This window comes from Vulpes vulpes, chromosome 5, assembly GCF_048418805.1.
Source record: "Vulpes vulpes isolate BD-2025 chromosome 5, VulVul3, whole genome shotgun sequence".
Taxonomy (NCBI): domain Eukaryota; kingdom Metazoa; phylum Chordata; class Mammalia; order Carnivora; family Canidae; genus Vulpes; species Vulpes vulpes.
The window spans coordinates 122,133,197-122,160,471 of record NC_132784.1 but is presented as its reverse complement, the minus strand read 5'-3'; the positions used below and the strand labels follow the sequence as shown (position 1 = coordinate 122,160,471).

The 27,275-nt window shown below is 35.7% G+C and overlaps 1 protein-coding gene across 46 annotated transcripts in view; it reads right to left on the bottom strand.

Moving 5' to 3' along the window:
* MAGI2 (membrane associated guanylate kinase, WW and PDZ domain containing 2) overlaps positions 1-27,275 on the bottom strand; it is a 1,307,576-nt gene that overhangs the window by 554,125 nt on the left and 726,176 nt on the right. For all 46 annotated transcript variants that reach the window (XM_072759854.1, XM_072759849.1, XM_072759863.1 and 43 more), the window contains one exon: positions 26,096-26,215. In XM_072759854.1, the coding sequence (XP_072615955.1) occupies positions 26,096-26,215 (120 nt within the window). The remainder of the gene's footprint in view (positions 1-26,095; positions 26,216-27,275) is intronic.

Here is a 27,275-nt window from a genome sequence, read left to right as displayed (position 1 = left end):
ATCAAGTTTCATTTATTCTTCGCTTTCACCTCTAGAAAAGGAGTTGCAATTAATTGTTCAACCAAGAATTACAATAATGGGGAAAATTAATGGTGATTTTAAGAGCAATCTGATCAAAGCATTAGCTCCCTGACTTTGAAAAGCCAGCTCCTTTTACAATAAGCAATCCCAAGCACCAGTTACTGGGTGTAGGGACTCAATCTTTCAGTCATCAAAGACCTCCTGTACTTTTTCTAATTAAACTGACAGAAACACTGAGGAGTGCCAAGAAACCTGATAATGAAAAGGACTAAATCCTTTACAAAATTTTAAGCTGAACAAGGCATAGTATCTGGCTCAAAGGCAAAGGAAATATTAATTTTCTTATACATAATTAACTTAAATGTTTTTCTTAAAGGAGCAAGTTAATGAATGACAGGAAATGATGCTCTAATATAGGTTCCTCTTAATTTAAAATTTGAGTCTGTTGCCTTCTAGCTCTACTAGGTGTCTATTCTGGGGAAATCTTATCTAGGCTGGTGATCTTGATGTCATTTCCAATGAGACAATAAGATCTGTATGAAGGTCATTTTAAAAGAAAAGAGACCTTGAAATAGACTAAAAATTCCAAAAGGTGAAGCGTTCCTGATTTACGGGAATTATGGCAGACAATATTTCTATTTTCGTAAAAGCTACAAAGAAATATATGAAGCTTATGAAACTTATTCATTCAAACGGCTAATATGTATTGAATACCTACTGTGTGCCAGGTAGTGTATTAGGCACCAGGAATATAATAATGAACAAAACCAGTAACAGTTCCTGACTTTGTATGGCTTATAGACTGGTAAAGAATACTGGAACTAATGAAATGATTTAAAAATGAATGTCTAATGACATTCGATATGTAGATATACAGATAGCCAAAGACATAGGATGGATTACAATATTCCATGGCAGCATTGTAGACTAAAGGAATCAGGAAAGATTTCTTGAGGAAGTGGCTTTTGAGTGGGTGTCTAAAGGACAAGTAGGATTTAACTGGAGCAAAGAACTACTGGGGAGAGGAAAGTGTGGGTAAGGAAAATTCTGTAGACAAAACAATAGGCATGGTAATCCTGGGGTGTCAGGAAACAAGGCATTTCAGGAACTGAGGGAAGGTGGCTGAAATATATTGGTGGGTGGGCAGAGCACTGGGAGACATGATGCTCCAGACACAGGTATGGACTAAAGGGTTTTGAAGATCATTCAAGGATTTTCATCTCCTCTGCCCTTATTTATTGTTCATTTGTGTCATTGACAATTAACTGATTATCTTTTATCTTCATAGTGACTCCTATTTTTCCATACATACACTATGGTCAAATATTTTAATGTATCAAATAAAAATTCACTCATTGGACTGATATTTATTGAGTGCTGTCTTTGTGCCACATATCACTCTAAGAATTAAAAAAAAATGGTAGTGAACCAAACAGATTAAAAACCTTTATGGTAGCTTACATTTATAATGAGGAAAACAGAGAAATAATGACATAAATAGGTAAAACATAAGTTGATTAGATGTTAAGTGCTAAGGATAAAAAAAATAGGGAATAGGAGCTGGAAGTATAAAAATATACATTCCTGTTTGAATATATACTTGCTGATATTTACGTTGTTTTTTATGAATACAATTTAAAGTCATGAAAATGGTTTTGTGCTACAGATTTTGTTTAGTTTCTTATATTTTCTACTTAGAACCATGTTCTTAAGATCCTTTATATTATTAGGAGTACATGGAATCTGTTTTTTCTGTTGCATAATACTCAGTGTTTCTCCACATTTTATGTATAAATATTCCACATGATGGAAAACCAGATTGTTTCCATTCCTTATTCTAAGTCATAGATCCATGGATTTGTGTGTGTTTCTGGTGTGGGTGGGGTGACAGTGGAAGAGCAGATGGGCCAGCTTTGCATTTGGAAAAAATGCTGGATGCTACATGAAAATTGGAGTGGAGGGAGTCCAGAATATATGTAAATAAATTATTTAGGAGACTTACTGTAGTAATCCAGGAAGAAATAATGCATCTTACACTAGGTGGATGGTAATGGTGGAACTAAGGAAAAATTAGAGGACCTAAATAATGTTTAGAAAGTAATGTTGATTGGCCCTGGTGTTAGAATGGATATGGAGGTGAGGGAGAAAGATATTTCAAGAGTGATCTCTGGCTTTCGAGTTTAGGCAAATGGATAGATAAAGAATTGTTCACTACTAAGATAATGAACACAATCATGATCCTTTAAAGAAAAAGACTACATGGAACTAACACTGGTTAACATATATAATCACAATACAAATGGCCAACAGACACGTTAAGAAATGCTCCACATCACTTCGCATCAGGGAAATACAGATAAAAACCGCAATGAGATACCATCTCACACCAGTCAGAATGGCTAAAATTAACAAGTCAGGAAATGACAGATGTTGGCAAGGATGTAGAGAAAGGGGAATCCTTTACACTGCTGTGGGAGTGCAAGTTAGTACAACCACTCTGGGAAACAGTATGGAGGTTCCTCAAAAACTTGAAAATAGAGTGACCCTAAGACTCAGCAATTGCACTACTAGGTATTTACCCCAAAGATACAAATGCAGTGATCTGTAGGGGCACCTACACCCCAATGTTAATAGAAGCAATATCGACAATAGCTAGACTATGGAAAGAGCCCAGATGTCCTTTGACAGATGAATGGATAAAAAAGATGTGGTCTATACATCTTACATTTACATCAATGTAAATGGAACTGAAGGGTATTCTGCTGAGTGAAATAAGTCAACCAGAGAAAGACAATTTTCATATGGTTTCACTCATATGTAGAATAGAAGAAATAGCACAGAGGATCATCGAAGAGGGGAGGGAAAATTGAATGGCAAGTCATCAGAGAGGTAGAAAAACCATGAGACACTCTTTTAACTACAGGAAACAAACTGAGGGTCGCTGGAGGGGAGGTGGGTGGGCGGGATGGGTAATTGGGTAATGGGTATTATGGAGGGCAAGTGATGTGATGAGCACTCGGTGTTATACACAACTGATAAGTTATTGAACACTACATCTGAAACTAATGGTGTACTATATGTTGGCTAATTGAATTTAAATAAAAAATACAATTACACAGTGAAATATTCCTTAACCATTCTATGCAGCAACAATTCACGGAATACCTACTATATCCTGTTAACTGTACTGAGAGTTTAAGTCTGACAGAGAGACAAAAAGGACAATGAAAATATAATTCTATAATTACTATGGACAACAAAAACATAATTCTGTAATTACTATAATTACTACGATGAAAACCATAAGAAAGCACAGGTACAAAGCATATTGAAATCTGTTTGGAGATGAACAGAATTTTGCCACACCCTAGAGGAGAGCAGAAGGAAATCCAAGCACAATGTCATGTTCATGTGGATGACAGTAACATTTTAGAGCAACTTGAAGGAATCTGCATATGTTGGAGGAATTAATGAAGTGGAAGCTTCCAGGGATGAGAAAGATCGTATCATTCTATAGCATAAAAAGAATTTTACGGAAAAGTTGATGGAAGCTATTTGAGCCGAGAAGTAACCCTATTAGATTTGGATAAAAGATTACTCTAGTCTCAAGAGAAAAAAAGCCAGTAAGGGTACTTTCGGTGTTCTCTGACACGGTTAGAATGTGAACAACGACAATGATACTGGGAATAGACCATAATACATTATGAAGATGTTATTTAGGGGTTAGGATTGGAAGGACTGGATGATTACTTGAATGTTGTGAGGAATCAAGGGTGACTCCTATGTTTCTGACTTGGGCAACCATGTTAATAGGTATGATGTTTACTAATATTGGGACTACAGGGATGACAAGTTTTGAGGAGATGCTGTGCTATAGTTAGGAGAATTTTTGTTTATGTTTCTTTCAAGGACAACACACATGGAGGCTATATCTAGGTTTAGACCCAGGGATTAGGTCTGAATTACAGATACAGATTAAGAGTAGGTGTATGTGTGGACTGAGAAGTAAAAGAATTAAGACAGGCACAACAATAAGTGAAAGAAAAAGTGAGTAAGACAGAATGGACAAAGATAGGAAGACAGAAAAACCAGGAAGAGAGAGAGAGGGAGAGAGAGACTATGACTATACTGTATTCTATATATATTCTCTAAATGTATAAACATTTTCTAAAATGTTACACTGGTTTATGTCTTTTACATACAAATTCAATTTATCTTTGTATGTGATGGTGTACTTTTAACAAAGAATTCACGTTTATAGTGTTTGGATTTTATGGCACCAATAAAGTTTTAATATATAGTTAAAATGACTGCTCTATAAAATTTCCCCTTGTCTTGCAGTTTATGTGCCCTTGTATTCGGCTTAACATACCCCTCCCATAATTTCCTCTACATTTTCTGCTGTCTTTGCATCTGTTTCTCACGTATGTGGGCTGTTTTTTCTATCAAAAAAAAAAAAAGATCTCATCATTTCTAATTTTCATTTTACTCTCTTCCCCATCCTTTATACATATTTGCAAATGTACATGTAAATGTACATTACATGTAAAAATGTAAATGTATACATATTTGTAAATGTATTTGTAAATGTATTTCCAAGGTCTAAGAAGACCCTGAATACTAATGGAATTAATTATATTAACAATAATAACCTAGATGTCACTACTTTTCAAGCACACTTCCTATGAGGACCTTTGCCCTTTGCCAAGTGCCTATGATACTGCATCTGGGCAGGATGTTACTGCTTGTTTGTCCAGCATTTTAACCCCTTCTCTCTGTTTAAGAAGTCCATCATTGTGTGAATATTGTGAGAATAAAGATCCTGTTTCCCATTCCAGTGATATGGAAAAAAGCCCATCACTCTGAGCCCGGGTAGCTAGAGTACAGACATGTGACCCAATCTCAATCAGACACCCTTGCTGAAGACTTTGAATCTGGACAGATTAACCTAAAGAAGCAGAGAGAGTTGAAAATGTTTTCCAGCATCCAACAGCATAAGTCCAGTGGTTGGGCCCCACTTCCAGGGCTGGCAGTGCCTGTATCTGTCAGAAGTCAGACACTTAACTGGGTTCTTCCTTTATAGTAAACAATCTTTGCATGAAAACACCATCATATATTCCATCTCATCAATAGTCAAACATACCCCTGATGATAAGTAACGTTCAGCATTTTTTCCCATAACTGTTAGCCATTTGCAGATTATCTGAAGAAATGTTTAAGTCCATAGACCATTTTTTAATTGGACTATTAGGTGTTTGTTTGTTTGTTTATCTATTTATTTATTCATTTGAGTTGAAGGAGTTCCTTATATATTTTGGAGATTAATCTTTTTTTCCCATTTCCAGTAGTGATTTATTGATTACTATGCGGCAGACACTGTGGGTTCTAGTGCTATAAACATAAATAATACACTGTCTTAAGATAGTTAAATAATAATTTAAGTCTTTAATAGACTTATAGTCCAGTTGAAAAGACTTATAAGCAAATGATTAGAATAGAATTTGATTAAGTTAACAAAATTGTGTTCTCTTTCTCTGGTTTCCTGTCTTCCAGAAAGACTTACTGCTCATTACATATTTTAATGTTTTTTTCCTTTTTATCTTTTGACTCCCTTCTCCCATTCTAACCCCACTCCACCTCTCGCAAACACCAATCTGTACTCTATGAGCCTCTTTATTTTTGTTTTAGATTCCATATATCAGAGACACAAACTTATGGTGTTTGTCCTTCTCTTACTTATCTCACTTAGTGTAGTGCCACTGAGGTTTACCCATACTGTTGCAAATGACAAGATTGAATTCTTTTTCTTATGGCGGAATACTATTCTATTGAATATATAGTTGGCCCTTGAACAACATGAATTTGACTGCACAGGCCCACTTATATGTGGATATTTTTCAAGAAATACATTGGAAAAATTTTTGGAGGTTGTAGTAATCTGAAAAAACTCTCAGATAAACTGTGTCACTAGAAATATCCAAAAAATAAAGAAATAATTAACTCTGTTTAGTTACTGGAGGAACTGTGTATCAGTTTATCATCACAGGTGCTTTTTAAAAAATGTAACAATGTTTCCAATACCCTATTATGAATATGATTGTGATACTGTATGCCATAAAAATTTTATGATTCATTCATTAGTGTATAGGCTAGGCTACTATGAAGGAATCTTATCAATTACACTAGGCTAAATCATATTGCTGCCTCTTTGTTTTTGTTTTTTTTTAATTTTTATTTATTTATGATAGTCACAGAGAGAGAGAGAGGCAGAGACACAGGCAGAGGGAGAAGCAGGCTCCATGCACCGGGAGCCCGACGTGGGATTTGATCCCGGGTCTCCAGGATTGCGCCCTGGACCAAAGGCAGGCGCCAAACCACTGCACCACCCAGGGATCCCATTGCTGCCTCTTTGTTATCAATGTATGAAGCAACAGAACATAAAGACTCCTAACTCTGGGAAACGAACTAGGGGTGGTGGAAGGGGAGGAGGGCAGGGGGTGGGAGGGAATGGGTGACCGGCACTGAGGGGGACACTTGACGGGATGAGCACTGGGTGTTTTTCTGTATGTTGGTAAATTGAACACCAATAAAAATTAATTTATAAAACAAAAACAAAAACAACGTATGAAGCATTTTACCTGGAAATGAATAGGATTTTTTTCACATTATCCTTTTATTTTTTATATCTAGTGTTAGTAATACAAAATTTTTTGTTTTATATAAGACAATATCGATATAGGTACTGACAATTTGTCTTATAAACAGATGACATAAATTCATGGTATTGATAAATATAGTATAGTACTGTGAATGTTTTTCCTCTTCCTTATGCCTTTTTTTCTTTTCAGATTTTATTTTATTTTATTTTTTAAATTTCATTTATTTATTCATGAGAAATACAGAGAGAAAGAGAGGCAAAGACACAGGCAGAGGGAGAAGCGGGCTCCATGCAGGGAGCCCGATGTGGGACTTGATCCCGGGTCTCCAGGACCACAACCTGGGCCGAAGCCGGTGCTAAACCGCTCATCCACCCGGGCTGCCCTATTTTATTTTTAAAGAGAGATTATTAATTAATCTGAGAGAGAGAGAGAGAGAGCACAAGAAAGGGGAGGGGCAGAGGGAGAGGTACAAAGCAGACTCCTTTCTGAGGAGGGAGCCCAATACGGGGCTCCACCTCAGGACCTTGGGATCATGACCTGAGGATAAGACAGATGCTTAACCGACTGAATCACCCAGGTGCCCCTAATATTTATTTTTTGTAATCTCTACACCCAAAGTGGAACTCATACCTATAACCCCTAGATCAAGAAACCAATACTCCACCAACTGAGCCAGCCAGGTGAATTCCTATCAAATTCTTAAGGAAATTTTTTGCAAAAATAGGAATTTCCAAAAATTCACATGGAATCTCAGGGACCTCAAGAAGCCAAAATTATTTTGAAAAAGAAGAAAGTTGGAGGACTCCTACATCCTGACTGCAAAGTTACAATAACCAATATAATGGGGGTGGGGTATGAAGATAGACATAGAGATCAATGGAATAGAACTGGCACCCCAGACACAAACCCTGACATATGTGGCCAAATGATTTTCAGTAAGGTTGTCATGACCATTCAATGGAGAAAAAAATGTATTCACCAAATGGTGTTGGGAACAGTGGATATCCATGCAAATGAATGAAGTTGGACCTGACCTTACACCATGTACAGAAATTAACTTAAAAGACCAAACATCCAAACATAAAAGTCCAAACTGTAAAAGGTTTAGAAGAAAATGCAAAAGAAAAACTCACTGAAAAGAGATTCCCCAGTGATTTCTTAGATATGACATCCAAAGCAAAGACGACAAAAGAAAAAATAGGTGAATTGGATTGCATCAACATGGAAAACTTCTGAGCATCAAAAGACACAATCCAGAGAGTCATAACACTAGTTATGGAATGAATAGAATACAGGGATGAAATGTACAGCAAAGGAAATATACTCAATGGTATTTTAATGGGGCTGCATTGTGACAGATGGGAGCCACATGGTGTAGAGTAGAGCATAACATATATGTTTGTTCAATAACTATGTTGTACACAGGAAACAAAAGTCACATTGTGTGTCAACTAAAGTTCACTAACAAAACAAAACAAAACAAAAAAGTGAGGGCAACACATGGATTAGACAGAAATATTTGCAAGTCATATCCGGTAAGAGGTTAATCTCCAGAATATATAAAGAGCTTCTGCAATTCAACAACAAAAGGCAATCACCCAGAGGACCCTTCTTTCTTCCCCATTTGCAAAACGCCCTTTTATGTGTGGGGCTTTCTGGGGCTGACAATTCCTCTCTTCATATTCCAGGCTGGACCCAAAGTACCATGAGAAATCTGAGAGTTAAGGAGAGGAAGTGCCTGCAGACATGTAATCGGAGAGTTGATGGACAGATTTGGGATTTGCTTATGACAAGCAAATGGGAAATAAGTTTTCTAGGCTCTTTTCTGAAAGGCAGACAGACCTTCACCCTGGTGTTCAGTGTAGATGCTCCAGGGATGCTCTTATAAAAGACTGTGATAGTTTTGACTGTGGTCTTATTGAGATGGGTGCCATTGTTCTAGATGGGGCAGGTATAGGATCCGCTTTCATTCTCAGTGACGTTGGGGATAAAGAGCTCCTGTATGGATGGCTGGGGTCTCCCATTGAAAAGCCAAGAATACTGTGCAGGTGGCTTGGAGGCTGCGTGTCAGGAGAGACAGAGGTTTGCCCCTGGACAGTAATAGGAGTCCTTATGACTTTCTTAATAGCCTTTTATTTTCTCCAGAACACTGTATTATAAAAATGCAGTTCATAGTACATTTAACATATGAAATATGTATTAATCAACTGTGTTATCAGTAAGGCTTGTGGTTAACAGTAGGTTATTAGTAGTTAAATATTTGAGGAGTCAAATGTTATATGTGAATTTCAACTGCATGGGGAGGTTAGCATCCTGCACCCCCACATCATTCAAGGGTTAACTGTATATACCACAGTTTCATTACCTCAGAGGTAATGGGGGTTAATTTCTCTTCATCAGTCCACTTTGGTTAGGGTGGAGTCATAGCATAACTTTTTTTTTTAAAGATTTATTTATTTATTTATTTATGATAGACATAGAGAGAGAGAGAGGGGCAGAGACACAGGCAGAGGGAGAAGCAGGCTCCACGCAGGGAGCCCGACGCGGGACTCGATCCCAGGACTCCAGGATCGCGCCCTGGGCTGAAGGCAGGCGTGAAACTGCTGAGCCACCCAGGGATCCCCATAACTTTCTTTTCACAAAACCTTTCTCCCCCTTTCACACCCTCCTACTCTTCCATGCCAGCTTCTTGACACTTACTGGGTTTGGGATGCAGTTACTTTACTTTCCTGAGCTTCCTTCAGTGTCTTCATCTACATAATTGGAAACAATAGCGATATGACATCTACTTTATAGGTTTTTGTGAAGATTAAATGATTATATATCTCTATCTCTATCTCTACATCTATATCTATATCTATATCTATCTTTGAATAGAGCCTACCATATAGTAAAGGTTTCTTATTACTACTTTCATTATCATTACTACTGTCATTATTAATTTCTATTGTATCCTACCATCTCACTTGAAATTTCCAATTTAACATTCTTTAATTCCTGGTATGACTATGTTGATTTACATAATAAAATACTTTTTTTGTGTATGGTTAAAGGGATGTTAAGCACTTATTGTTATGCAAAGAGAAATTTAAGAATTTTTTTTTAAATCATAGTAGGTATAATACTGGACTTGAGGGCATAATCACTTTTCGCCCTTTTTACCTCCCCTAGTCTCTCTTTGCTGGTTTACTTTGAGGTAGAGGTGATGTGGCCAGGCTTCTAGAGGCTGAGTCCTAGTGGCTACTCAGTAGAGCTGGCTGTGTGGACACAATACCAGTACTACACATTGTAGGCTGCAAGAACTCTTAAAGGGCATCTAGCTCAATCACTTGACTTTCATGGTATACAATGGAGGCATGGAGGGTTGAATGTTAATGTTGTTTCAAACATGTACTCCAAAACACTGGCTCTGGGGAGATACTAATAGAGTTCCATGACAATTAGTTCCACAGTCTAGCAAATTTGAAAAATGCCAGAAATACAAATTTATACAAGTTTCTTCATTGCAAGACTTCTCAAACCTTTAAAATACAAATTTGTAATATAAATCTTTCACGAAGAATATGGTAGGTAGTATTCTCTATTTTTTAAGACCTTACAATGTTCCTTCTTCTTTGAGGTTGGTGGTGGAATTTCAATCTCCTGTGTTCTTCTAAGTACCCATTAGTTAACACTGGTTTAGAATGATGGGATATTATGGTCAGAAGGATCTTGAAAGTCACAGAGGCACAACTAGGAGAGCAGAGACTTGGAGCCAACCATCCAGTTAACGAAAAATAGGGCAACATTGACCTTGCACCAACTGAAACTTTTCCAATGGAAAAATGTTATTTCAAGCACAAACTGTCAAAAAATGTTAGAAGCAACTTCAAATTTGCCACTTACTACCTGATAGACCTCCTACAAGTTACTAAACATCTTTGAGCTTCAGATTCCTCCTCTGTAAAAAGGATTAAAAGAATACTCTCAGCAAAGAAAATTATAGTGAAATTATAGAAAATCACTGTGAAAATTATAGTGTGTGCAAAGCATGGTGCCCAGTGTTCAGGGTTCTCCAGAAAAACAAAACTAATAGGATAGTCAGGTCTGAGAGTCAGGAGCACCCAAGGGTAGTAGAACATCAATGTCCCAGCTCAGCAGGGCAGACAGCATGCTCAATCATCCTCAATCTTTTTGTTCTACTTAGGCTTTCAACAAACTGGGTGATGCCCACACACTTTGAGAGGGCCATCCGCTTGACTTTGTTCAAAAATTCAAATGCTCATCTCTTCCAGAAACACCCTCGAACATCTCAGAGACAACATTTAACCAGATATTTGGGCAACCTGTGGCCCCATGTTGACACATAAAATTAACCATTACATCTAGTGTTGTTTTTGATGTTTTGATGTTGTAGTTATTCCAGGCCAAATATTTATCCATGTGTATATCCCCTTTAGAACAGCACTGCCAAGAGAGCTCTTAGTCCATGTTTGGCAATTCCAGCAACTATTTACCAATGCATTCTGTTTATTATTTCATTAGCCCTGGCTATTCAAAAACATTTCTTTATATCAAGCCACAGTCTTCATCTCTTTATCTATTATTTGTCTAGTTCCACTCCTTAAAGATCACTCAGACCAAGTCTCATTTATCTATCATATGTAACTCATCAGTCGTTTAAATACAGTGCTCATGTTCTCCTAAAGCCTTCTCAGTAAAGGTCGAAAACCAAGTTATGGCAAATACAAGGCTAGCATTTGCACTTTTAATTCCTGGGTCTCAACTATATACTTGGACAAATAACTCTGCTTTCCTTGGATCCCTACCAATGCTTTGGTCGTCTGGAACACTGACAATTCTTTGCTGGCTATCTTCTGCGTTTTAACATAGTTTTAGAACTTTTTTTTTTTTTTTTTTTTTTGCTACAAATGAGGATAGATTGGGTTTTTAAAAAAATTATTTAAATTCAATTTAGTTAACATATACTATATTATTAGTATCAGGAGAATTCCATGATTCATCGGTTGCATATAACACCCAAGGTGCATTACACCAAATGCCCTCTTAAAGCTCATCACCCAATTACCATATCCCCTCACCCACCTCCTCTCCAGAAACCCTCTGCTTGTTTCCTAGAGTTAAGAGTCTAGTCATTTGTATGTCTTCTTCAGTGAAGTCTGTTCATGTCTTCTGCCCATTTCTTGACTGGATTTTTTTTCATTTTTGGGGTGTTGGGTTTGGTAAGTTCTTTACAGACTTTGGATACTAGCCCTTTATCTAATATATTATTTGTGAATATCTTCTTCCATTCCATAGGCTGACTTTCAGTTTTGTTGATTGCTTCCTTTACTGTTCAAAAGTTTTTTTTATCCCAATGAAGTCCCAATAGTCCATTTTTGCTTTTGTTTCCCACAGACTCTATTTCAATGTTATTTGTCAGAAAATGTGATAGACATGATGGTATGGTTCGGTTGACACCAAAGAGATCAGAACTTTCTAGAATACACAAGTGCAGCTTAGGATACAAATAACTCCATCAGACAATCAACCTGCTCTGAGGATTGGAGCAATGTAGCACTCTGAAAACTGCAGTATTGTAGCACCATTTAATTCCTTCAAGCATAGTACCAATTCTTGTACTTCAAAGTGGATGGCTAGCACAAAAAAAAAAAAATTCAAATGACTGTTCTACAACTGGAAGACCCTGTGCCCCTTGGCAAGGCCTGTCAAAGTCCATTCTCTCTCTAACAACTTGGCTGTCCGCTCCCCCAGCATCTTCCCTTTCTTGCCCCCTTTCTAGCTTTTCAACATGCTCTCTCAAAATTTTCATGCTCATATTTAATGCATTTTGTTACCTTTGACAAAACCTTGATCAATATTTTGTTATTTTGAGGCAGCTGTGATCTACTTTCATTCACTCTTGGGAATGCATCTTTACTCTCCTATGTGATTTCTATTTTTACTCTTGTTTCTGAAAAATAAGATGCCATGAGAATGCATTTTTTTCATTAATAGGGGAATTAGGTAAAATTTAAATGAAACATGAAAAGCAAAAACACTTTTCAAATAATTGGAAACCCATGTTTGAAGAATATAAATAATTCTACTAAATAATATTTCTGAATCTAATTGTATAATAGGATCCTACCAAAGAGTCTACCAAGGAGCAAGTGTGGTCTCAAATTGTACATAATAGAATTAAATCAATGATCATTGTAAGGATACCCAGAAGAGAAAATAATAAGCAATAAGATACAAAAATGCAGTTAATCAAAATAAGAATGATTTACAGAGGATGGTTTGAAAATGAAGTAAAATTTCAAATTGGAGAAAAATGGGCAGCCCGGGTGGCTCAGCAGTTTAGCAATGCCTTCGGCCCAGGGTGTGATCCTGGAGACCCAAGATCGAGTTCCACATTGGGGTCCCTGGCTGGAGGCCTGCTTTTCCCTCTGCCTGTGTCTCTCATGAATAAATAAAATATTTTTTAAAAATTAGAGAAAAAGAAAAAAAATAAATGAAAATAATGTCATGTCTTTCTGTATTATTAATATTTTCATATACTCAGAGACAATTAACTTCTATCCCCTCCCCCAACAACCTCCTAATTACTACTAAGAAGGCCTGCCTAGATGAAAGGATAAGGATTTGAAGATTAAAAACAATAAAGAAGAATATTCTATATATCTTCATCTTCGTATATATAATTTATTAAATGATAAAAAATGAGGTAAAATGATAATTAAAATTATTAGTTCCATTTGGGCAAATATTAAGTAGTAAGACCCATTTGACCAGAGGGCAGCTTTCAGTATTCACTGGGCTACTGAATTACATAGAAAAAATGGTGAATCAGGGTAAATTATATCAGTGTTTAGACATATACCATGTCAAACAACACAACTTATTCTGAACAAAACACTCATATTTATGCTCATTTCTAGGGCAGTGTTGTTTCTTGTAGAGGACAGAGAAATCATTTTAGTTAAATTTCTCCTGTATTCAACAACAAGCAATTGTCTTGTGGGAATATTTGTGAATATCGTCTCCATTACTCACATTGTTGTTACTTAAAGCTTACTAGCTTTTTAAAAAAGTAATGAAGGGCATCTGGGTAGCTTAGTCAGTTAACCATCTTCCTGAAGCTCAGGTCATGACCCTAGGGTCCTCGGATCGAGCCCTGCATCAAGGTCCCTGCTCAGTGAGGAGTCTGCTTCTCCTTCTGCTCTTCTCTCTGCTCATGCTCTCTCTTGCTCACTTCTCTCTCTCAAATAAATACATAAAATCTTTTTCAATAAAGTACTGAAATGTAAGAAATAACACCAAGTGAAGTATAAAATGTAGCATATTCCCACCAGGGAAGATTTTTAGAATATAAAGTAGGAATATAAGATACCAATTTTCAGGAGAAAGCAAAGGATATACAAAGCAAGAATAAAGAAAGTGAATAATTAGTGAGCTTTTGGTAGAAACCAAATACTTGAATGATAAGTACAAAAAAAATCTAAGTTTTATATATATATATATATGTCATTGCCTTGGTTTGTTTTCATGAGAAGTTGACAGTGTTATATATACTTACCTGCGAAGCAAAACATTAATCAGAAGTTAAAGCTGTTGTACACTGGGAAACTTTCTTGCTCCAAGGTATTATCACATTTTTCCTTTACATTCATAGTCTTTCCCTTGCACTAACCGTCATTTTAGTACTCTTCTTGTTTGCTGTTTTCATTTCTTTAGCTCTTGTCATATTTTCATTATCTCACAGTTCAAATTTTTTCATTTATATATTTACTTTTTAAAGTTTATATATATATGTGTGTGTGTGTGTGTGTGTGTGTATCTTTATCCATTCATCAGTTGATGGGCACTTGGGTTGTTTCCATAATTTGGCTATTGTAGCTAATGCTGCTATAAACATCGAGGTGCCTATAGAAGTCATAAGAAAGAATGAAACATTGCCATTTTCAATAACATGAATGGAGCTAGAGTATTATGCTAAAGGAAATAGGTCAGAGAAAGACAAATACTATTTTATTTCACTCATATGTGGAATTTAAGAAACAAAACAAATGAACAAAGAGGGGGGAAGAGAGAGAGGAAAACCAAGAAACAGACTCTTAACTGTAGAGAAAAAACTGATAGTTTACTAGAAGGGAGGTGGGTAGGGGGAGGGGTTAAATAGGTTAACGACTGCACTTGCTGTGATGAGCACTAGTAGATGGTATGGAAGTGGTGAATCACTATATCGTACACCTGAAACTAATAGTACACTGTAAGCTAACTAACTGGAATTTAAATAAAAACCTTAAAAAGTAAATATATAAATAAAGAAAAAATGTGAACTGTGAGATAATGAAAATATGAAAGGAGCTAAAGAAATGAAAACAACAAACAAGAAGAGTACTAAAATGAAGGTTAGTGCAAGGGAAAGACTGAATTTAAAGGAAAAATGTGATAATACAATGGAGCAAGATAGTATCCCAGTGTACAAGAGCTTTATTTTTATTTTTTAAAAGATTTTATTTATGTATTTATTCGTGAGAGACAAAGAGAGAGAGGCAGAGACACAGGCAGAGGGAGAAGCAGGCTCCATGCAGGGACCCCGACATGGTACTCGATCCAGGGACTCCAGCATCACGCCCTGGGCTGAAGGTGGCGCTAAACCTCTGAGCCACCTGGGCTGCCCTGTACAACTGCTTTAACTTCTGATTAATATGTTTAGCTTCTCAGATAAGTATATATAACACTCTGTCAACTATTCATGAAAACAAACCAAGGCAATGACATAGTGTTTCCTTCCCAACTGGGGGCTTTGAGAAAGTAGCCTGTACCTATCACTCCTTCAGACCCTTGGGGGCCAGGTGATTATCTCAAAAAGTGATAAAAAGTCAACATACTATTATGCTAAGATTTTTTTTTAAATGAATGAATTTGTACATTTGCATTTTATTAATACATTAATTTTAACATTTTGGTAATGCACCAATAGTTTTGTAGATATATTTTAAGTCTAGCATATTCATTAGTTGCTTTGCAAATATACAATGTACAGGATTTCTGACTTAAAAAAATGATAAATATTGCCAAGGCCAAAGAATATGTAGTTCCTGATTTCATTATAACTAGAAACTAGTCATTTTTTTAAAGTATATTCATATACACTTAGAATGTTTTGGGCATATAAGAACATCATGTGTTTGCATTTATAGACTGTTTATAAATTAATTATTGAGACAATTTAATCTGAGTTTTAATTTGAATACATGTTATAATTTGTTTCTAGACAGAGAATAACTAAAATATTTCATCTCATTGGCATTTTCAGGGACTGTGGTGTTCTGTTTAGGTGAATATTCTAGCCTTTTCCTTCAGATGTTCAAAATTTTAAATTTTAATCACCTTTGAAAGAAATCTTTCTCAAATATTACTTTTCTGCATATGACTTAACCTTTTCTGGATAGCTCGGGTCATTATTAGGAAGATCAATAGCTGTTGCTGGGTGCAATACTCTGCTGTCCTCTGGAAGACTGAAGAGTGCCTCCCCTATAACAAATGACCCTAGATGATTCTGTTTTTTAATTTCTTCTGTACATTTTTGGTATTTTTCCCCTGTCTTCAATCACTGTCAGGCTGTCAGTGTGTTGGCCTCCAGGAGACTCCGTCCCCACTTCTCTCTTATGTAAATCATTCGATGGTTCCTCTTCGAGGAGGAACATTTGCTGCTACATTTTCCTGTAAATGAGGCCTATTAAATTGAGGGGGGACAGGGGAATATAGAGGAGAATAGTTAAAGTCACCAAACTTGCAAATACTATTTGAAAATGAGGGGTCCAAGGGACACCTGGGTGGCTGAGTTGGTTAAGCATCTGCCTCAGGTCAGGATCTCAGGATCCTGGGATTGAGCCCTGTATCTGGCTCCCTGTTCAACGGGAAGTCTGTTCTTTCTCTCTCTCTCACTCTTCCTCTTGCCCCCACTCCCGCTCACCCTTGTTCTCTCTCTCTTTCTCAAATAAATAAAATCTGAAAAAAAAAGAAAGAAAATGAATGTTCCTGGATATCCTTGAAGGTAGAAATGATAGGACCACCCTGTAGCAACAAGTTACACTCCAAGTCACACTCACACTTGTTTCATCTCCAGGGAAACCAGAGAGCTGCATCAGTAGAAATTTCTCTGGAAGCTTAATGGAGAATTCAGAGAATGGGGGTAGAAATTGGAAGTACTTAATCCTCTTGGAAATAATCCTGAGGGACCTTATTTGGGGAGATCTTTCCTTTGTTTCCCAAGGGAACACGTTCCCTTAAGAAACAGCACCTTCCAATATCAGGTCACATTGCCAAAGGTCAGGTTTCTCTAGTCTAATGCGTGCTTGTTGCTGTAACATTCTTAAGTATGGAATGAAAGAAGGGGGTGAGGAGAAAGAAAACTCTTTGGAAAATTTTAAATCAAGTCATTTCCTTCTATTTCTCCATTATCATAAGGTTCGTTTCAGTTTGAGCTTCCTATACTTTGTTTAAAACTTTTGGTTTATTAACTCCCAATCGTGTTCAGTATTTGGGTTATCATCAGAATTCCCATTGTGAATTTTTCAGATTTATCATTTTGTCTGTTAACTATTTAGTGAAAGAAATCAAATTTTCACATATCATAAGAAAATTTAAGGTCATCCTTATATAAAATGAAAGAAAGAGAAAGTTGAGGTGAGAGTAGAAATCCTACTAGTGACATATAATTAATAATGGAATAAAATTTTATTTCCATTTCCTTTCCATTAATTCTCTAAGAATAAAAGAATAAAGAAACTCATGCTCCTTTATAGTTTATTGAAAATAAACAAAATGTTAGCAAAAAGCTACACATTCCAAACACCACATGTCCACATTTATTAAAATGCCTTTACATTTCTTTATTGAGAGAACACAGGTACTAGTTCCTTTGTTTTAAAATAACTTTCTGAATTTGCATATTTTCTAATATATCCTAGGACCTTTCTATCTTTCCTGTAGGTTTGGCCTCATTACTTCTATTCTCCAACTCTTCACTGAATTCTGTACTAGAGGTACAGAAATCAAGAAAGTCCTTGTAATATTTTTGGAAAAAAATAAACAGAACATGAATAAGAGGGATTATACAAAAACACAATTGCCATGAGTCCAAGAAGTATCTAGGTAAGTACAACCAATAGAACTTGGGTGGAGAGGGGTTTAATGGAAGACACAGTTTTGTTGACTAAGTCTACTAGGTTTTGATTTTGAGTAACTTGACACACCATGAATTACTGCATTGAAAAACCAGACTATGAAGAATGGCCATAGCGAGGTAAGAACTATATTCTGGAGACAGTGTCATAGTTTGTAGGGTACTAAGAGACAAACAGATATAGGAACTCAGAACATGGACTCAGAAGGTTAATCATGAGATTTAAGACAAGAAAAAAATTATTATAATTATGAGACAAGGTTAATCTAGTACAAGATTCTGAGGTCAAATCGGTGCTGCAGCTCCCTATTATTGACTTAGAACATTTTGAATTACGAAGTAGATGTGTTCTAGGGTCTCAAGCTAGGCTGAATTTATTTGGAGATGAAATGGTTTATATTGTTGAGTTTGAGGAAAGAGTCTAGGCATCCATCCATTCATTCATTCGACTCATATTCACTCAGAGCTTTCTAGGTGCCAGAGACCACTATAAATTTAAGAATTAGCAACACTCCAAATAAATTAATCTGACCTCTTGAAGCTTACATTCAAGTGGGTAGATATGGATATGGATGTGGATAACCAAATAGACAAGTAGACACAAACTATAATTTCAGTTATATAGTAACTATGATGAAGAAAGACAAATCAGAGGAAGGGGCTGGAGAATGCTGGCATGCACAATTTTTGATAATATTGTCAAGTAAGAGTTTCCTGAAGACTTTTAAATGAATGTCTTAAAGTGAGAACGTGGAATATGTGGCTATTTGGAAGACAAGTAATCCTGGAAAATAAAATTATGAATTCAAGATCCCAGATGGACAGGAACAAGTTTGTACTATTCAAAGAACAGAAAGGGAGTATTAGTGTAGCTAATATAAAGAAACTGAAGACAATATAAGATAAACTCTCCATTTTATTATAATTAATAATACCAATTTGTTTTTACTGGTCCTTTAAAATTCACATTTATAGGGTCTTTAGAATCAGCTTTCATGGAAACAGCCCCATGCAGACAAGATATTTTACCTAATTTTATCTGGCTGTTTCAAACGAATACAACCTGTAGTAGATCTAAGAGAGAGCTGATTATTACATAAGGAAGGACAGATTGTTTCACCACATTAAATTGTAATCTAGTGTTATGAATGATTTTCTGTAATGGCCAGAATTTCTAAGGCCTCAACAAGGAAGAGCTTTCATAAGGTGTGAATCCTCTACAACATGATTGCTTTCTTTAAACAAAGGGCAGCAAGGTATTTTTTAGAACTGAGCATATCTATATACTCTGCAGTATGATCAATGGAGGCCCCAAAATTTCAGATACTGTTTTTGTGCATGAATTAAATTTGAGGCTTATAAAAACAATTCATAAAATGATTTACATCTATTATAACTTTGCTGGAGTTGATAACAATGTTTTGAAATAAAATAGTTACTTAAATAACTATTTTAAGTAAAATAAAAATGAGGGGACTATGTTTGGTGATTTCTATTTCTCCTGAGAGAAACAACATCCATGGTCAGACTCTTCTTCAAAGCAGGAGTATAGAAGATATAAGGAAAGAATGTCTCATAAAGTCTTACTTTTTAGATTTGAAATTCAGATACAAAACTGACCTTGTAGAGAAGGATGTTAGGTTATGATTTTCAAGTCATTGGTCTATGAAATAAAGTGTAGTCTCTGAAAAAACTTTTGCACGAAGGGGACATTCGGACTCCACTGGATATAACTGAGGCAAGTAAAACATGTCCTTTCGAAAGATCTGTATGTCTAATCTAACACTAATGGCAAGAGCCATTGATCATCACTATGTTGATGATAACATTTCAGAGAAACATATGTTCTAATTTAGGAGACCATGGTGATCAATTTGATCAAAATTCTTGTGTGCCTCCTACAAAATGAGTCAATTTAAAGTAAGACAACTCAGAGGGTTTTAAAATATCCATCCAATCAGGAAAGGCAAATAGGTTCTGCTTCTTGAAGCAGTAGAAAGAAATACAAATAAAATTTTTAAAGTCATGCATTCTTTTTCTTCCCACTAAATGAGGGGCATTATATTTTTTCAGGTGAAGAATCAATTTGTTTCAGATAAAAACTTATAGGGAATATACACAGGAGTTAGAAAATCATTGTAATTAAAGATATGAGCTTGAAGGAAATTAATTAAACCTTGACTACCACAGTTTTGCAAACCTAGTCTTTACCTATTATTATTATTATCATTTTGGGTTGTGAGAAGGCTGAAAAAGTAAGTCCAATGCCCATGAATACTGGCTTTACTTGAATGACATACTCCAAAAAGGCTGTTCCTGTTCCTTTTAACTACAACTGCACAAAAATTTATAGAGCTAACAGTAAACTGGCTAATGTACTTTAAGTAATAACAAGCAAGTCATTTCATGTTCCTTGACTTTAGCCTTTAAGTTATCATTTATATGGTAGTATTAAATTAGTTAATTAATTGCTTGGTTTGTTTCTTTTAGTCTTTTTTTGGAGAAAGAAATACTTAGAAATAGGCATTTATATTATATATTTTGGAAAAGGCTGGGATTACAAAAGGTCCCAAACCAAAAAGATATTTTGTCATGTTTTAACACACAATAATACATCTACTTTTAGTGCCTTACACAAGAGCAAAACAGCCTGCAAAAATCATACACTCTCTGTCAATAGCTCTGAGTACAGACTGAATCACTTACAGGAAAAAGAAAAAAAGACTGGCATAATAAGATCCCAAAGGAGTGTAAAACTTCACTAATGTGTTTTCCTCTATTGGTCAAATAAACATTTAGTGAGCTTTATGTGTAAATGTTTAGTGTTCCTAAACTAAACACCCAGATACATGGCTTAGAATCTTCCACAGTAGGAATATTACCAAAAGAAAGAAAAAGGAACAAGTATTAAAATAAAAACATGTTATAATCTGGATATATAATAACATCTGGACCCCTTTAAATGCAAGCTCCAAGAATCTACAGTTGTTATAGAGATTATTATTTATATGGTAAAAATTTTCTCTTGTAATAGAGTGTAAGGGAAAAGGGAAAACAATGACATTTTATCTCAGTTTGGTCTCCTGGAATGATAACAATCTTAGCATCAGTTTAAGCACTGATCTGCCCTTCAGAAAATATTATTTACATTTCAGTGAGTAGAGACTTGGACTGATAGAAAAACAGTTTTTCTCAACACTATTTATAGTACCAGTAATGATTTTTCTTTGGCTTCAGTATCCCTTTATCACCCAATGCTATCTTGATTGAAAATACAAATTCACAATTTCAATAATAAATGCATCAAGACCATGATTTTTTTAAAAAGCTTGTGTTGATTTTAGTAAAATGAAATGGATTTATATAAAATTTATTGTATCTCTTCTCTCATCATGAACTGCTTAGGTTATTTTCATAAAAAATTATTTGTACTTAATACTTTATTAAAAGGTTTTTTTATTTACTCATTTGAGAGAGATTGTCAGAGCAGGAGCAGGAGGAGGAGTCAGAGGGAGAGAAAGAAGCAGATTCCCCCTTGAGTGGGGAACCTGATCTAGGGCTTGATCCCAAGACCCCACGATCATGACCTGAGCCAAAGGCAGACGATTAACCAACTAAGCCACCCCGACACCCTGTACTTAAGAATTCTTTTTGGAGGATTTTATGTGCTACAGCAGGAAGGACCATACTTTTATGACAGAAATGAACATACTGAATTTCACAGTCCCTATAATTAAATTGTTTAAGAAAGTAGGTGTGCTGTTTACAGTAGGTTCAAGTCCATATACATTAGGTCCATGATTAGGAGAAACCACAAAACTGAGGTGAAAGTGAGTGCCATGTTTGTACTATATTCTGTTAAATGCCCAAATAATTTGCTGGTCTTGATTTAATCTTTTTAAAAACTGGGGCAATATTACAATTGAACTTACATCTATCTAAAGGAAACATTGAAGTTTAGGATCAGTAACTTCTTTGATGGATAGAAAAATAGTTTTGTTTCCATTTAAAAAGCACAACAGCAATATACAGTAGTTGACGCTGACAGAAGTACTGCTCTGGAACATGACAGCAGATGAGTTAAATGAAATGAGATTCCAGGCACAGCTCAGGAGACATGAGGTTGGTTAATAATGACATTCAGAACAAAAGCTGAGGCAGACATTTGGTGTGAATAGTTAGGGAAACCATGAATGCAACATTCCAGACAACTGGAAGAAGTAGGTCAGGCAGGATTCATGGATTTGGAGCCATGGGTAATTCAGCACTTCGGACAGTTCCCAAAGACCCTGCTTCCTTTCAGGCACTTAAGAGTACTTACCCTTTAGATTACCAGATCAACCCTCTTAATTCTACCTCTTGGTGTCTTGCTTATACCTGCATGTGATCTTAATCCTAAAGGAATTATCTAAATTTAACTAAAGAGCTCTGGGTCAAAGTTTCACACGAAGCCTACACCTTCAGTAGGGACATAAAGGTTCAGGGTATTTTTTGTTACTTAATTTTATGTCAGGCTTACATAGCCTGACAAGGCTTTGTTCTATTAACTTAATTTTAAACTTAACTCAATATGAAAGGTAAAGATGAGATCATCCAAGTCATAAAAAAGAGGCTATTTACCAACACCTGATAATCCATCAAAACCAAGTCCTTTGGACCATTTGCATGCAAGGGCATTCAGCAGCTGCTGTATAGCAAACTGAAATGAGATGCTTAGACTGAATGAAGAGTTGGTGCTACAGAGAAAAGACTTTAAGAATCTTCTAAAACTCTGCCTAGAATCATGCGGCATAACTGTTGATAGTAACTCAAACACACTTAGGCCTTCCTTGCAGCCTTAGGTAAGTAAAAGAATTGCTTTTTTGGAGCAAAATATTTGAGTAAATTGCTAAGAGGCAGATCTACAATTCAGGCCAGTCCATCTTGCTTCTAGTCAAAGGACAAATTCCATTTTAGCTACATCTATTCACAAAAATTGAAATTAGAATTATTGACAGACAAAAATACATACATAAGAGAAATACTTAAAAGAATATATTCTTCCTCAACACTACTTTTCAGGTAGGTGTTTCCTGTTCTGAAACTGAATAGTGCGGGTAAAGACTGTAAGACTGGTTTCTTCAATGATGGGCATCTTAACTAGACATTTTATAGAGGGCTTCCTTGGTCTTTGTTAGTAAAACAAACAAACAAAAAAACAAATGGGTTCCCAGTTCCTGACAAGAAATGCATAAGTTGCTAAGTATTCATGAGAAAGAAGAATCAGAGGCTGTCTCCCTACCTCCAATTGCATTAACAGTCTTGATGTTCTGGTTTGTAGGTTGGAATCAATCCAAAGGACCCAACATAGTTAATAGGTCTATAACCTTAACACTGAGAGTAACCTAATTTCTTATTTTCTTTAGTGGACTCACAAGTATCAAGATAATTTTTTTTTAGTCTGGTTAAGGACTATAGAATACTGAGAAGGTATGCGAATATTCTAGCTAGGAGGAAGGACGAGGGGAATGGGCCAAACACTGAAGGAGGAATATAACATAGAAAAACTGGGACCTTACGAAAATCTTATGAGAAATTGATATTATGAAAGTTTGACAAGTATAAAAGCTCTCAGGTCTTTGTCTAGGTGAATAGCACATGACCCTTATTCTGTATATTCTGAAAACATTAACAGCAGAAAAGGCATTCCTCAGGTTTCCTTGACAAATAACACACTAATGGTAACCCTGAGCCTAGAGCTTATGATCAATCCTGAAGGAATAATAGTGATTTTCATTAAAATGTCAATTCTACTAGTTCCTCAACTGTAATTGTAGAAAAATCCGAAGACCCTAAGATTTGAGAATGCTCCCTAGTTGTCTGCATAGATGGTTGTATGCACAGATGGTTGTAAGACCTGAAAAAGGTCTTATTCATCCAAGTATAGCATGTGTATATGCAAACAATGGTATTGATTCCTCAAAGCCATATATATATAAATCAGCCTTATTAGTCAGTGATTAGTTCTATGTACGTGGAGGCAATTAACTAGCTGGCACCACATTTTAGCAAACTAAACTCTCATCACTGAAGAGATGTCTAAAGAAGATTCAGGACAACCTACTCGGGCTCATAAAACTTGGCTATATTTGTATGGTTTCAAGATAGTTTCCTCAAAATTTAACTGTAACCTAAAATTTAAGTAAGACCTTATTTTAAAATTTTGCTGTTAAATTTCACATCTAGTTTATCATGAGAATATTGGAGATTTAACATGATCATTTGGTTTAATTTTTTCACCTTCTATACAGTTAACACAGTCTTTATTTTTAAAAACAAAAGGAAAGGTCATATTGTTAGTCATACTACTCTTGGAATGCTCCTGTATATTAAGCCACTGTTTCTTTGTTATATAAATATAATATTTAAATAAGGTAATTAAATACAATGCATTATTATTGGCAGACATGCAAACTAATGAATGTCACTAAATAATGTCACAAATACTACAGGAAAATATAATACAAAATCTATTGTTTATTTACTCTGACTTCTTTGACATAAGTATTTTCTATGATTTATACAGATATTTATTTATCATATGTAAGGCAGCTTATATGACCAACACGGCTTTTGTATTTAAAATATTTTCTCTTTTTAGATTGATTTATTTATTTTAGAAAGAGCAGGAGAGCTCATGAGTGGGGGGAGGAGGAGGGCAAAGAGAATCCCAGGTACACTCCCCACTGAGCATGGAGCCCCATGTTAGGTCTGATTTCAAAACCCTGAGATCATGACCTGAGCTTAAATCAACTGTAAGTTGCTTAACCAACTGAGCCACACAGGCACCCCTGTATTTAAAATATTTTAAATCAACCTCCACTATTACTCATTTTTGACAATATGAACAAGAAACAACACTTGTGTAAAATCATTTTCCTTTCCCGAGCTTTGTTGCCTAACCTCCTATAAATGTGACAATAAGCAACTAACTGTCTTAGCCATAAAACATGGCATATGTCTTAGCCTAAATTGCCATAGGAATGCAAAATAAAAGAAGAGATTTTAATACTTCTGAGAGAACTCAAAAATATTAAGTTCTTAAATAACTATAGTCCATTGGGCATCCACAAGTAAATGAAAGAGGAAGAAGAGGGTCAAACTGCTAACAAAACCAACTTATTTGCTAATAGTAGACCTGAGCTATTTTATACTAAGCAGCTGCAATGTATATATTATTAGTTTTGTTTTTAATATAACTCACTATTAATTATAGTACAGTAAAACTAGATTCATCTTTAAAGTTAATAACATATATATAAATATAGTTCACACATATAATAACTGTGAAATAGGAGTAAAAATAATGTTCTCTACCTATTTTAGTCACATTATTTTAAAATTTCATTATGCATACACAGATACATAATTTCATTAGACATAAACTGCATGCATGTAGATAACACTTATATGTATAAATGTGATCATATCAACATCTTATTTATCAGCATTTTTCAATGCTACCGTTCCTCTTTTACAGCTAATTCTACTGAGGTTCAAGGACACTAACTGGGTTATTTAGTATTTATATAGTGGGTAAGTAATAAAGCCAGATTTGGAGCTGAGACAGATTCTGGCTCATGTTACAGTGTTCTTTCCACTGAAACATACTTCCCACATTCAAGCTTCTAGTGTCATTTGCTGTTCCTGTTTGTCTCGGGTACACAAGGAGACTTGCTATTGTAGTAGACCTTTGAAGAACATGCCCAGATCATATTTTCCTACTTCATCATTTTGCATGAGAAACAAGTAAAGGCCAGTGAAGTGAAGAAACTGAAGAAAACCATACAGAGATAATGAGAGGACTGGAACTCAAGTCCTGTGCTCTTTGAGATGCTCCCCAGGGATGAAGATAAATTATTTGGAAGATCACAGCTTAGCCTCAGGACACCATCCTAAGCATGCTTCAGTGGATATTCAGTGGATCTATACATATCTCTTGGCATCTGAAGAGTAGAATTAATCCAGAAGTACCTTTATTTATCTACCTATCATCTATCTGTCTATCTATCTGTCTATCTATCTATCTATCTATCTATCTATCTATCTATTTATTAGCAAATATGTTTCTGACAGGACCTAAGCTCTCAAAGTAAAAACAGTAGCATATTGGTAATCTGGTGTCCTAATGCATCTCAATCAAAGGAGAAAAATGTGATGCAACAAGAAATACATTTAGCAGTGCAGCTGTGCTTACCTTCATAAGTCCCACTTTCTAGGAGAGCACCACTTTTCTCCAATTCCATAAAATCTTCAACGGTGATGAAAATATAGTCCACTCCAGGGACCTCACCCTCCTTATGTGGCCTTGTGGTGCCTGAATAAGGACAATTTAAAAACAAAAGAAAGACTCTAAGTGATCTGTTGTTGAACTTTAGAAATACCACCATACTTCTGAATATTCAGTAACACTTGTTTGTACATCCTGCGAGTTGGCAGTTTGCATTTGTCCTTCTGTTTGTTTGGAAACAGAAAATAGCAGGGGGTAAAGATTAAAGTAAATATACAAAGCATTTTTCTTCATCAAGCTTATAAAGAGTTCACTGCCACGGAATGTGGTTGCACAGATTTTTTTTTTCCAGTGAAAAATACAGACCATTGTGCCTTTTTGGAAGGGGCGTTTTGAATATTGGGCCAGGAGTCTGCTAGCTCAGGAATTTAGATATCTCACTTCTATGAATGAACTTTCATTGTTCTGTAGATTGCCTTGCTATGACATAAAATACAAAGGAAAATAGAAATGTTAGCAGCATGTCAATTTATCTTTATATTTTCATGGTTTGCTCCTTTGTACTTCTGGTTGTCATTTGCACCGAAAAATAACTTGTATTTGATTTAAAGAAACACAAAATCTTTATTATTACTTAAAATTAATTAAATAACTGAAATTGATTATTATAACTTAGTATTATAATGCTAGTAATAATCCTTCCTTCCTGCTTGCCTGCCTGCCTTCCTTCTTTCCTTTATAATCACCGTTAGTTCTGACTGAACTGGGAAGTGACCTGTTCCTAGGGGTTACTTCATGGGTCCACCACTCCTGTTTCCTATAGAGTAAATGGAGCTTCTGTGGCCAAGGTGACAGAAAAATCAACCCGTGACTCAGTGCCACCATCCTGGAGAACTCAAGTTTTCAGACCTCCTGTCCAGTTCATGAGGCAGGAACCAAAGTAGAGACATGTTAAAGGCTATACGTTTGTTTTCTGGTGCATTTCCTTCCCTGAATATGTCTTACATTCTTTCCTTTTTCCAAGCCACCTAAATAAAATGTTTTGTATGATCAGGTTGGAATTTCCATAATGCACATATGCAAATAGTTTACAGAAATATACAGAGGTCAAATACGTAAGCAAGTATTAGTATACTGGCAGGCTTCT